Here is a 13,920-nt window from a genome sequence, read left to right as displayed (position 1 = left end):
ATGAATATTCTGTGGCATAGGTAAAGCTCTTCCCTCTGCCTTCACCCATCACACTGGTGTTGTATCTCAAGAGCTCCATTTTGAAAAGAACCTATTTGCTACCCCCTCAAAGGGATTTTTAATTGGTAGCCTTGAGGACTCATCCCTATTCACATTGATAGCAGTGGATGAGCCTGAGGGTTGGAGCATTGCACGCCAGGTGGCTCACTGCAGCACGCTAGGCTGCCCATGGCTGGTCAGTCATGGTGCTCAGTGAAAGACTGGACATTTACCCTCCAGTCCAGCCCCTGGGGGCCTGCTCAGGGTGTTGGAGTGTGGGGCTGCAGATGTCCTTCCAGTGATAACAGGAGGAAGGGGAAAGCATGAACTGACCCGTGCAGAAGCACTGTGCAGGTGATTGGGGCACTTGGCTCCTTACCACTAGCATAATTAATCCATTAACTGCATTGCTAGAAAGGCTGAGTGCACCAAGGAAGGCAACAAAACAATGTGCTATTCTAACATACACAATATATCACAAAATCAGGCCACAGCCTCTCATGTGAGATTTTTGGCTGACTGATAATGCACAGCATTATCTTATTTTCTTTCAGAACAGTTAAAAACTAATAAATACATTACATATAACATCATCCAGATTCTAGCATGTCTGCTGTTAGCTGTCATGAATTCTTGGCCTGCTATTGAGAAGATCAGTGAGTTTGAGGCTGTGGGTGCAAAGAAGCGCGGTGTGGAGCTATTCCTTATAGTCAGTTAATTATTAATCATGCTAGAGAGATCTGGTGCTGCAGTGACCTGACTGCTTCCCTATTCAGATTCTCAGTCATTTCATGGTGATGTTTAATGTCCCAGAAATTGGGGCAAGAGAGGAAGATGTTTCCTCTATTTTCTGAAAATATCAACTGACTAATTATCAGATATGAAAATCCTAATTAATATATGAAAGTCAGTTTTTTAAGTTCTTCACTGTATCTCTTTCTGTGCTTCAGCAGCCATTCAACTCCAAATGCTGCTCAGCATTTGGCTTTCAGAATCAGAAATTTAACCATGAAGATAAACCCAGACTCTCTCTGTGTAACCAGACACAAAAATTACAGAATCAGGACACCACGCTAGAAATCCCATATAAGCCTCTGTTTTCCACAATACTGGATGAAAGAGTCTTTTCCTCATTTCCCCCTAATGCTGGTTTCTTGCTTTTGTACAGAGGTGAGTGGATGATAAGTGTCATTCTCTCATGAACCACCTTGCACTTTGGAAAGAAAGTCACCTTCATGAGCAATGAAGCTCACCTGAGAAATCTCAAATCTCTCTCAGCATTTTGATCCCTGCAGCGTTTGAAAAATCAGATTATGATAAATGATGGCAAGTATTAAGTCAGATTATACCAACAGACATGAAGAGACAAAAAGGCTTTTAAAAGGTCTAGCAAGCATTTAGGACCTTAGCTGGGAGACAGCATAAAAAGCACTAACACATTCTGCTACTCTAAAAACCCAGACGGTTCTGAGAAACCAGCTCACGGAAGTTGCAATATTATGTTTTTTGAACAATATATTCACCTTTAAAGAAATTTTCCCTGCAGGAGCAGCTGAGATCGATGCCTGCGTTCCTGATCCACAAGGCATAAGGGGTGGCACAGTTTCAGCAATACAAAGAAAAGGAGGCACTTACATGTTGAGCTGTCCAATACCTTCTCCAAAATCATTGTGCTCATTAGATGATGCATGCAAACAATAAACCTTCTGTCATTTGCATTCTAAATGGGAAGACACTCATGCTTTGCTCCACCTGGGGGACAGATGCAATGCAGCCTTTCCATCATTATGATATTGATATTCATAAGCAGCTGATTCCAATTAGTGGTTTTAGATAAACAGAATAATGGATATGAGTACAAGTGTCACTCTTCCTTTTGTGTGTTTACACAGAAAGCCAGACTTGCTCGAATTCGTGCTGCAAAGAGTGGGAGTGCTAATGCCTACATGCAGAGTAAACGAAATGGCTTACTGAGTAACCAGCTGCAGCAGGTAATGTTCCCATATCCTCCAGCTTCGGAGTAACAGCTTAATGACAGCCCAGCAGTGGCTTATTCTATTTAGCACCAGGGAAGTCAGCTTGGGTCTTTTAGGCAATGTTGTATTTGGAGGTAGATTAAAGGAGGATAAATTGGACAATTGCTATTGTTAAAGGAAGCTTATGAGATGGCGGGGTATTAGACTTTTAGGGAAATGGCCAGATAGACATGCTGGATTCAAATGTAACCCACATTTTTAGTTAGGAGACCTCATTAAGACAGTAAAGAGCATTTGCCTCTTAGGAATTAGGTTAGATTTATTTCATTTGACTTTAGACAGGTAGAACCTGGGCCACAAAACCAGGCTTCATTGTTAGTGAGGAAAAGAGGTAGCTCCGGGCTATTGTTTGCACAGAGAGATGCTGCAGATTGTTCCCTGGAAGTGCCTATTTTGCTCTAAGGACAATCTTGGTGATTATATCAAATGCATTGAAATACAGTGTTATCTGAAGAAATTCCACCCCCTGCTTACACCTGCTGAGGAAGCCAGGACTGAGCACCAGGCAGTGGCTGGGACTGGAAACCACAGCAACCCATGCTGCTGGAGACAATCCCTTGCCTCCCTGGAGCTGTACCCGGCTGAGAAATACTGAAGACACAGAGCTTCTTAACCCCTGACATTTTCTGGTATTCAGGCAATTCCCTGGGGCATACAGGAAGGCTTTCATTCCTCTATGCCCTTTCTGTTCAATATGTGTTAAAATGCCGAGGGCTTTAACCTATAGCCAGAAGAGGAGGAAGTGGCTGTCCATCTGTCTGGTCTAGCATTAAAGATGAGCAGTCATAGCCCTTGTTTCCTCTTCTGCTTGAAAGAACTCAAATCTTTGAACTGAAAAGACACCAAATAGTTCAATTGCCATGCAGATTTCAAATATCCCAAAGTTGAACTGTAATCTTCCCTATTATCCCACTTCATTCCCTAGTTAGTTTTTTTGCTTCCTAGTGAATAATAATAAACAGTTAATGCTTTCTACTTAATTCTTTATTCTCTGTCAGTAACATCTGCTATACGTTTTCCAAACTCAGCAGATTGGGATCTGTGACATGAATTTTTGTGTAAGCAGCAATACCACAAATTCTTTAGTGCTATGAAATGATCCCAGGAGGACAACTCTGTTTAATTTCTTTCAAATGAGGCACATTCCCAGGGAAAAAAAAAAAAAAAAAGGTCTACTGTCCTTTAAATTTATGATAATTTTAAGCATGCGTTGATCCAATATTCAAAGCTTACATGTTGATTGCATTTGTAAATTGTGTTATTCCATCTATGCATAAAAGACCTAAGTTGGAAACATTTAAAAGGAAATTCAACAGCAGGAAAGAAAATATTTTGATTAAAAACCAAATAAGCGAAGTTTGGGTTATACAGTGTAGCTGAAGCATTGCAGTTATATTACCGTGTACAATCCAGATTAGTTCTGATCAAATATTTGGATAACAGCCCACTTGTTCACAAATGAGACTAATACAGAGTTCTATGTATCAACAGTCCTCCAATGAAGAAGAACAGGCCTTTGTTAGCAAATCTGCCTCTTCCTTTGAAACACAGCACCACCACCTGCTTCACTGCCTGGAAAAAACTACGGTAAGAAAAGAGATCTGTGTTTTCCTGTGAATTCAACACCAGCCTAGTTTTGCATGTTTTCAGTTATTTCTTCTAATTAATAAGCCTTTATATGAAAGTAGTTAGCTAGGAAGAAAAGCCATTTTATCTTAAAGTGTTATGCACACTGCATATAAATAACAGAGAGATCCTGTATGAGTGCCTCATCTAGTGTGAAAGATACTGACATCAGTACATCAAGAGATGACATTAGTATGACCAAGCTGTATGTGTGACCTTCAGTATGTTTTTCATTTATTCCATAATGTTATCATTTGCACTTTCCTGCAGCAGAGTTTGTAAAACACAATTTGTAGTCCTTATACATTCAATACTCAGTAGAGACAAAACAAATTTTCACCTGAGCCAGTGTTGGACTCAGGGAGAGCTGCTGGGTGTTTCCTCTGATGTCAGTGTGATTCCTGACAAAGTTACTGTAAAAGAAGATCCCCCAGCAAGTTGTTTGGAAACTCTAAGTGCTTAATCCAGCTGCAGGTGCAAAGCTTCAAAGCCTTTTGGTTTTGGTTTAGACACTGAGATCCCAGTAGAAATCACTGATATAATTCATAATAGCCCAAATATGCTTATCTGGATTTGAAACTACCTATAAATCAAAAGGACTACTTATTATGTGATATTTATATATCTCCCTGCTCAATACCTGGATAATTAGACAGCCATTAAGGATAGTAAACTACCAGCCAAGTTATGATTCAGTAATAGGTGCCGTGTTTACTAAGAATGTATTTCTGGGCAGATAATGTCACAGCAATAACTCTAATCATCCTGAATTTTATATTGTTTCCTCTTTATAATTTCTTAGGGAACTGAGAGCATAAATATTAGTTGTATTGAATTTAATCTTTGTAGATTTGGGAATTTCACATAGAGCACGCTGAAATTGTCTCCCTGTATTTTTATGTTTGTGCGGGAGTTATATTGCCAGGTAGAATTTACCTTGTATTGTAGGTAAGTTGGTCAACATCCATTAACCTACCATTTACAATTTTACACCTATTTTATAAGTTTTAGTTGCATGTAAAAATTATATGATTTCTCTTGAAGTTTTCTATACATAGTAGAACTTTATGCTATTTTGTCTTATCTTTGTAGTCTAATTTTTAGATTTTCATTAAAACACCTGGTATTGCCTCTGCTGTATTTGGCAGAGATCACTGAAAGTCATAGAATCAAGTCTTTCCACTCTTTCTCAAAAAGAAAAAAAGAATAAATATGTTTTCCCACAACAGATTAAAATATGATGTATGTATAATTTTATATTCTCCTTTCAATAGCATTTCTTTATAAATAAAATGGCCCAGTTTTTACATCACTTAATAGTAATATGTCACCTGACAGGTGCTTATGCCTCCTTCATTCTTCCTTTTGCAGAATGGATTTTTATATAATGTGCTGTAGGACAAAACATCTTGCTTCCTATTCAGAGTATAATGTGGTTTCTTGCCAAGATTCAGACTGGGTCCTTCCTGAACATTTTTGAGACATTTTGTACTAGACCCTGAAATTAGCAATCCATCTTAAAAATTATTCCACAGTTGAACATTACAAACATATTTTAAAACCCTAGTAGCAGCCACATGTCTTGTCAAATGCTCACAGAAATCATGGGAAAAAAAAAATATTCATTTGGTGGGAACTGAATTCAGCTGCCAGTACATTTCCTCTAATCATAATGGTGGACAATGCGTAAGACTTTTCTTTCTCTTCTTTATTTTTTAAACAAAACTTGGTTTGTTTTGGGGGTTGTTGGTTTTTTTTATGTGTGTTTTGTTTATTTGGGTTGGGTTGGTTTTTTTTGTGGTTTTGGTTTTTAATAAGTCTGTAAAATAAGTATTATCTTATTTCCTAAATTTTCATGGAGTCTACTTTCTTTTTTCCTTGTTTGTTGGATGCTGCTACTAGCAGTGAGTTAATATGGCACTTGAAGGGGTTCCAAGTTGTATTCTGCATATCATGCATCCCTAAGATTTAAGTGGAAAGTTAAGATTTTGGGCTCTCAAGTTGTGGAATCTGGCAAGTTGCTAGTTCATGGTAAAACAGCACGGGTGAGAGGCGTTCTTAGCCTCTCATCAGCCTTTGAAATATCACATGATTTAAGCATCACTGCAGATTACACTAAGCATAGGCATATTTTCTCTTTCCCCTCACTTTAAAGTCAATAGAATAAGATCTCTTCCACTTAAGAAAGGCAGAGTGAGTAATGTTATGCGATTCTATGAAAATTACATTAATAATGAAAATAATTACACTGTAGGTTATATTTTGCAGGATACTTTTAGCTAATTAAAGAACAGTTAATTAATAAGTATAATCAAATCTATTAACTTGAGCCACTATATCATTTCAAAGTGTTTCCAATCTCTATTAAAAGTTCACTCAATAAACCTCTTTAATGGACCCTACAAATTGAATTTTTGTTGGTTGTTCCATAAAAGTTTTAGGAAGCACAAAATTACTTTTAATCAGAAAACTATCAGAGTTCTTGGCAACATACTGGAAGCCAATGAACATAATCTAAAGCAGGTGATTAGGTAATTTTTCTCTCTGAATTTTATGTCCACTGTGCAATCACATTCAAAAACTTGATTGTGACTGGCATATACCTTACAAAAATCAATATTCAAGCAAGTTCTTTCTTTCCATGTCACTTGAAATTGGCATTCTTCGACACCACTCGCTTCCACACAAACTGAGTAAAGAACAGAACTGGAAATAACAATAATGTGCCTATAAAGGTATTTCCATTTGTTGCAAACACTTGGTCACAGTTGTTACTCAATTTATTTTGTTCACATATTTTACATCAGCACGGTACTGTAATTCTCCCCAGAAAACATCAGCACCTTTCCAATTAGTGCATCATTCTTCAGGGGAAACCAAAAATGCAGCAAGCTAACAAACGAGAGTGAGTGAGACTGAGTGTACAACAATCCAGACTATGCTCCCTAAATCACTCCCAATCCATTCCCAGGATATGTGGGCTGATTCCAGCAGAAAATGGAAAGTTTTTTTTTTTTTTAAAGGAGGCTTTCCCACACTGCACATGAACACATCTTAACCCCTACATAGTTTGGGCTGCTACTTTAATATGACTGTAAAAATTCCCCCTTTCTCCCCCCACTATAAGCAGCACCACCATTTCACACTCTTTTGCACACAAAGAAAATGTGGAAATCATGGTTGTGTGTGAAGCGCTCCGTAATCACTTACTGAGCCAATGTAAACTGGCCATTTGCATGAATTTGAATTCAGCTCTATGACAACCCTATAAAACAACTGTCTATGCTGAGATTAAGCAAAGATCCCATGAAGTACTTCATTTAACTAAATGTTCAGTCTTCTAAACTGCTTTCAATACATCCATCTCCTGCAATTAGGAACTTTTGGATGCTTTTAAATAACCATCTCATCTCCTTTAATCAAAATTTCTGTTTCATGAATCTTTTTCTTTTACATAGTTGCATACCTCAAACCACACTTTCGTAACCTGATTTTTAACATGTAATTCAAAAGGATGCTTTATAAACTCATTTGGACAATATTTATGGATTTTATTGTATTATAGTTCAATATAATAAATCTTATTTCCTTCCAAATGACATTTAGAGCATGTACATGATCACCACTTGCATTTTTATTAATAAACATAATCCTCTATTTTATGGCATTTCATAGATTATACATATATTTATAATGCAAGCCACATTATGATCACATTCTATTTCACAAAGTAATTTGGATTAACATCTTCTTACTTAGGGCTCTGAAAGTTTTGTTCCAGCGTTTACATTTGTATTGGTGTTCATCCCAGGCTAATGTGGGCTAAATACTATAATCAAGAATTAGCTGTCTAACTTCCCAGTTTATTCAGTTGTGTCAATTTAAGTCTTTAAACAATCATGATTAATATGTTCACTGTAATTATCTTCCTGTGTGTTCTTTATCCCTTGGTTGGATTCCTCTGGGCTAGAACCATGAGTTCGTGGATGAGCAAGTCTATGAAGAGAGCTGTATGGAAGTTTCTACAGTCAACAGACCCCCAAGCCACAGCCCCTCTCTCTCATCTCAGCAAGGTGTTACCAGCACTTGCTGCTCACGAAGACATAAAAAGACTTACCACATCCCAAACACCAACATCAGTGGCAGCCGCCCAGGCAGTGTACAAGAGCTCAGCACCATCCAGATCAGATGTGTGGAGAGGACACCTCTGTCTAACAGGTACTTCACCTGCATCAGCACACAGAGGGCTGAAGCCCCTTCCTTTGTGAGAGAAGGGATGTAGAGGTGATGTGGCCTCCATAGTCAGGCTGTGAGACTAAAGGTGAAAGTCAAATACTTACCCAAAAATGGATACTAGGTCTGAAACATCCTGCACTCAGTTTGCTGCAAGGTTAGTCCAAGATAACAGAATAGTGTTTCTATATCCATTTCTGCCCTCCCCACAAGCTACCACATACTATTTGCAGCAAGTAACATCCAGTTACCTCAAGTGAAATAGAGCATCAAATATTATATGCCATGGAAAAAAATTAAAACAGAAAAATGTGTGATTCAGATATACAAGGTGAGCAAGTGCGAAGAGAAAGAAGGGTCTGTTCCTGCTATTTCTACAGTTTTGGTTCAGAAGCAAAGGACAAATGAGATTTCCTCACATTTCCACAGAGGAGAGAAATAAAACTGATTTCCAGAGTCATACATATAATAGTCATAAAAAGACTTTTCTAAATTAAAAAAAAAAAAAAGAATGAAACAAGAAAAATCTAATTCCTACTTTAAGGAGATATTACAAAAGTGAGGAAAGTGCAGGTGAAGTGTCTGTAATTTACTGAACGTCTCTGTACTCTCACAAATAAACTGTTTGGTTTTCAGATACATCCGAACACCATTTCTGAAAACACAGCAGTGGTCTCAGGAGACCCAAAAGTGTTTTCTATTGAACTCAAACATGCTACCATTTCAAGAATAGTTTTCAGCACTAGCTACCATAGAAACTGTCTTAAGTTACATTTGATAGCTTGCTTTGTATAGTTACTAAGATTGGCTTCACTTTCATGATCAACCCAGCAGCTTGCAGCCTCTGAAGTTTTACAGCTGTTATGCAATGAGACCTCCTGGCCAGTAAAAAGCTACAATCTGTTTTAGCTTTTCAGGAAATATTCTGCCTGGATCCATCCTTTCTCTGCTGGAGCACTTGTCTGCACCAAAATTCCAGTCACGTCATATGTAAAAACACAAAGCACCAGCTTTGTGCTAAAATACAAGCTAAAACCACAAGCACAAAATGCCATTCTCACCTTGAACCAGTCACTTTTAAAAGGTCCTTGTGATGCTGACGTATTGCAGAAGCACCAAGATCATAGAATAGCACCTAATCATAGAATAGTTAGGGTTGAAAAGGACCTTAAGAGCATCTACTTCCAACCCCCCTGCCATGGGCAGGGACACCTCAAACTAAATCATGCCACCCAAGGCTCTGTCCAACCTGGCCTTGAACACGTCCAGGAATGGAGCATTCACAACCTCCCTGGGCAACGATTCCAGTGCCTCACCACCCTTACAGTAAAGAACTTCTTCCTTATATCAGATCACAGTATCGCAGTATGCTAGAGATTGGAAGGGACCTCAAAAGATCATCTAGTCCAATCCCCCTGCTGCAGCAGGAACACCTAGATAAGGTTACACAGGAACGTGTCCAGGAGGGTTTTGAATGTCTCCAGAGAAGGAGACTCCACAACCTCCCTGGGCAGCCTGTTCCAGTGTTCTGTCACCCTCATTGAGAAGTTTCTTTTCAAGTTTAAGTGGAACCTCTTGTGTTCCAGTTTGTACCCATTTCCCCTTGTCCTATCATTGTTTGCCACTGAGAAGAGCCTGGGTCCATCCTCGTGACACTCCCCCTTTATATATTTATATACACTAATAAGGTCACCCCTCAGTCTCCTCCAAACTATAGAGACCCAGCTCCCTCAGTCTTTCCTCATAAGGGAGATGCTCCACTCCCTTAATCATCTTAGTTGCCCTGCGCTGGACTCTCTCCAGCAGGTCCCTGTCCTTCTTAAACTGAGGGGCCCAGAACTGGACACAATATTCCAGATGCAGTCTCACCAGGGCAGAGTAGAGGGGAAGGAGGACCTCTCTCGACCTACTAACCACCCCCCTTCTAATACACCCCAGGATGCCATTAGCCTTCTTGGCCACAGGGGCACAGTGTCGGCTCATGGTCATCCTGTTGTCCAGTAGGACCCCCAGGTCCCTCTCCCCTACACTGCTCTCTAACAGGTCGTTCCCCAGCCTGTTGTTCCTGTTGTTCCTGCCCAGATGCAGGACTCTACACTTTCACTTGTTATATTTCATCAAGTTACTCCCTGCCCAACTCTCCAGCCTGTCCAGGTCTCTCTGGATGGCAGCACAGCCTTTTGGCGTGTCGGCCACCCCTCCCAGCTTAGTGTCATCAGCAAACTTACTGATAGTACACTCAATTCCCTCATCTAAATCACTGATGAATATATTAAATAATACTGGTCCCAGTACCGACCCTTGAGGCACACCACTAGATACAGGCCTCCAACTAGACTCCGCCCCATAGACTACAACTCTCTGGCTTCTCTCCTTCAGCCAGTTCACAGTCCACCTCACTACCCGATCATCCAGACCACACTTCCTCAATTTAGCTGCGAGGATGCTGTGGGAGACCGTGTCTAACGCTTTGCTGAAGTCAAGGTAGACCACATCCACCGCTCTGCCATCATCCATCCACCGTGTTATTTCCTCATAAAAGGCTACGAGATTGATCAAGCATGACTTCCCCTTGGTGAAGCCATGTTGACTGCCCCTCATAACCCTCTTATCCTTGATATGCCTTAAGATGGCACCAAGGATAAGGTGTTCCATCACTTTCCCAGGAATGGAGGTGAGGCTAACCGGTCTATAGTTACCCGGGTCCTCCTTCTTGCCCTTTTTGAAGACAGGAGTGACATTTGCTTTCCTCCAGTCCTCAGGCACCTCTCCCGTTTCCCAAGACTTGGTAAAGATGATGGAGAGCGGTCTAGCTATGACCTCAGCCAGTTCCCTCAGCACCCGCGGGTGCATCCCATCTGCACCCATGGATTTATGGATGTCCAGATTGCTCAACTGGTCTCTAACCCATTCCTCATCGACTAAGGCAAACCTCTCTGTTGACCTGACTTCATCTGAGGTCTCAGAGGTACAGGGCTCTTCAGGACTGCCTCTGTCAGAGTAGACAGAGACAAAGAAGGCATTCAGTAACTCTGCCATCTCTGTATCTTCTGTCACCAGGGCACCCGTCCCGTTCATCAGCGGGCCTACATTGCCTCTGGTGTTAGTTTTACCTGCCATGTATTTGAAAAAGCTCTTTCTGCTGTCCTTGACCCCTCTCGCCAGCTTTAATTCCAAGGAGGCCTTAGTCATCCTAGCTGCCTTCCTACATCCTCTAGCAGCAGCCTTATATTCCTCCCAAGTGGCCAGCCCCTCCTTCCATGACCTGTAAACTCTCCTCTTCCACTTGAGCATACCCAGCAATTCCCTATTTAGCCACGCAGGTCTCCTGACCCTCTTCCTTGACTTCCTACGTGTCGGGATGCTCTGATCTTGAGCTCGGAAAAAGCAGTCCTTGAACGTCAACCAACTATCTTGGGCCCCTTTCCCTTCAAGCAGCCTAGCCCACTGGATTTCCCCTAGCAATTGCTTGAAGAGGCCAAAGTTTGCCCTGCTAAAGTCCAGGGTTGCGATTCTACTTGCTATTCTACTGACCCTACCACACAAGATCCTGAATTCCACCATCTCGTGGTCGCTCCAACCAAGGCAGCCCTCAACCTTCACTGCTTCGATCAGACCCTCCTTGTTAGTGAGGATGAGATCCAGCAGCGCTCCTCTCCTGGTTGGCTCGTCCACCATTTGCATGAGGAAGTTATCCTCCATACACTGGAGGAACCTCCTGGACTGCGGCTGGGTTGCCGAGTAGTCCTTCCAGCAAGCATCAGGGAATTTAAAATCCCACACGACGACCACGGCCTGTGACTGTGAGGCCGCTCTCAGCTGCCTGTAGAAGGCCTCGTCAACTTCCTCACCCTGATCTGGTGGCCTGTAGCGGACACCCACAACAGTATCGCCCCTGCCAGCCTGCCCCTTAATTCTCACCCACAGACTCTCAACTCGCTCGTCAAGATCTAAACTGCCCCTGTTTAAGTTTTAACTTGTCACCCCTTGTCCTATCACTACAGTCCCTAATGAAGAGTCCCTCCCACCATCCTAGTAGGCCTCCTTCAGATACTGGAAGGCTGCTATGAGGTCTCCATGCAGCCTTCTCTTCTCCAGGCTGAACAGACCCAACTTTCTCAGCCGATCTTCATACGGGAGGTGCTCCAGTCCCCTGATCATCCTCATGGTCCTCCTCTGGACTTGTTCCAACAGATCCATGTCCTTTTTTATGCTGAGGACACCAGAACTGCGCACAATACTCCAAGTGAGGTCTCATGAGAGCAGAATAAAGGGGCAGGATCACCTCCTTTCACCTGCTGGTCACAATCCTTTTGATGCAGCCCAGGATACAGTTGGCTTTCTGGGCTGCAAGCACACACTGAAGCCGTCTCATGTTCATTTTCTCATCAACCAGCACCCCAAGTCCTTCTCTGCAGGGCTGCTCTGAATCTCTTCTCTGCCCAACCTGTAGCTGTGCCTGAGATTGCTCCAACCCAGGTGTAGGACCTTGCACTTGGCATGGTTACACTTCATGAGGTTGGCATCAGCCCACCTCACAAGGGTGTCAAGGTCCCTCTGGATGGCATCCCTTCCCTCCAGCATATCAACTGAACCACACAGGTTGGTGTCATCGGCAAACTTGCTGAGGGCGCACTAAATCCCACTGTCCATGTCAGCGACAAAGATGTTGAACAAGACCGGTCCCAACACGGATCCCTGAGGGACACCACTAGTTACTGGTCTCCAGCTGGACACTGAGCCATTGACCACAACTCTTTTGTGCAGCCATCCAGCCAGTTCTTTATCCACCGAGCGGTCCACCTATCAAATTGATGTCTCTCCAATTTTCTGCATAGCAAGTCACTTGGCTATACAAAGTTTGCTCAGATACTTCCCCTGTTCAGAAACACTTAGGTGGTGGGCTGGGAAACTTTTAGGTGTGCTGAAATGGTAAGGGAAGGGAGAAAGTGAGCCATGGACACAGCCCTGGAGCACTTGCTGCTGGGGACAGCGGGGGGCGGTGGTGTCGCTTTGCACGTCTGAGCTCTCTAACAGGGCAACAAGGAGACAGACATGCTAAGGGAGTGGAATGGGCACAAGAGGTTTGCAGTAACATGGACTCTTTCTTCATGGATGTTTGTTTCTTCCTCCAGCCGTTCCAGCTTAAATGCCAAAGTGGAAGAGTGCGTTAAACTAAACTGTGAGCAGCCTTACGTCACTACAGCAATAATTAGCATCCCGACACCTCCAGTCACCACACCTGAAGGAGATGATAGGCCAGAGTCTCCTGAGTACTCAGGAGGAAACATTGTCAGAGTATCTGCTTTATAAAAGAAGGAGTTATTTCTAAACTATCATAAAGACCACTTGCAAGCTCAGCTCAAGCAGTGAGGAATGAGAGAGCTGACAAAGACAGTGCCCCTTGACGTGTGCGCCAGCAGCTGCAGAGCAAGAGGTGTGGGAGAAACACAACACTCTGTGGGTTTCAGTGTCATAGTGTGTGAACCAAAAGGAGTTTCTTATCCATTGGCCGAACAAAGGCGCAGTGGAATCTCCTGTGACCATCCTGACTTACTATATGAGCACAATGAAATGTCCCCATTGATGCTTCTTCTTATAGTGAGAGCTCTTTTTAGAAAAAAAAAAAAAAAGAAAAACCACAAAACAAAAATAGAAACAAACCTGTGTTCCTGCCGAATGCAAAACAATGAGAAACATTTTGATAAAGTGTCTCTTTTTCTTTCCTGTTAATAAACCACAACCTTGATAAGGAACTATCAAGAAATGAAAGTAAAAATGCTCATATGAAATATGTTTGTACTGACTGAAAGAACTGCAACCATAATGCATGCTGAAATTATTTGGAGCTGTGATCTCAGTTTACTTTTGTTGTTTTTCAGATTAGGCATGATAAAATATTACTGTAGAAAGGGGCATTTCCAAGCACTTACAACAAGCTGATTGTTGATGTCCCATGGTAGTTGTACAAATAACTTCCCTTTGA

At 41.9% G+C, this 13,920-nt stretch overlaps 1 protein-coding gene across 2 annotated transcripts in view; it reads left to right on the top strand.

Moving 5' to 3' along the window:
- The window catches only part of KCND2 (potassium voltage-gated channel subfamily D member 2), a 287,463-nt gene extending 273,876 nt beyond the window's left edge, over positions 1 to 13,587 (top strand). For both annotated transcript variants that reach the window (XM_061373013.1, XM_061373012.1), the window contains exons 4-7: positions 1,932 to 2,030; positions 3,567 to 3,662; positions 7,672 to 7,919; positions 13,070 to 13,587. In XM_061373013.1, the coding sequence (XP_061228997.1) occupies positions 1,932 to 2,030; positions 3,567 to 3,662; positions 7,672 to 7,919; positions 13,070 to 13,247 (621 nt within the window). In that variant the 3' untranslated portion in view covers positions 13,248 to 13,587. The remainder of the gene's footprint in view (positions 1 to 1,931; positions 2,031 to 3,566; positions 3,663 to 7,671; positions 7,920 to 13,069) is intronic.
- The last annotated feature ends 333 nt before the right edge of the window (positions 13,588 to 13,920 follow it).

The sequence above is a fragment of the Neopsephotus bourkii genome, unplaced genomic scaffold (assembly GCF_033783945.1).
Source record: "Neopsephotus bourkii isolate Nb327-2 ecotype Australia unplaced genomic scaffold, CSIRO-AGI_Nbou_v1 NB_1624, whole genome shotgun sequence".
Lineage (NCBI taxonomy): Eukaryota > Metazoa > Chordata > Aves > Psittaciformes > Psittacidae > Neopsephotus > Neopsephotus bourkii.
Note: the sequence above shows the minus strand (reverse complement) of the source record. Positions and strands in the feature narration are given on the sequence as shown.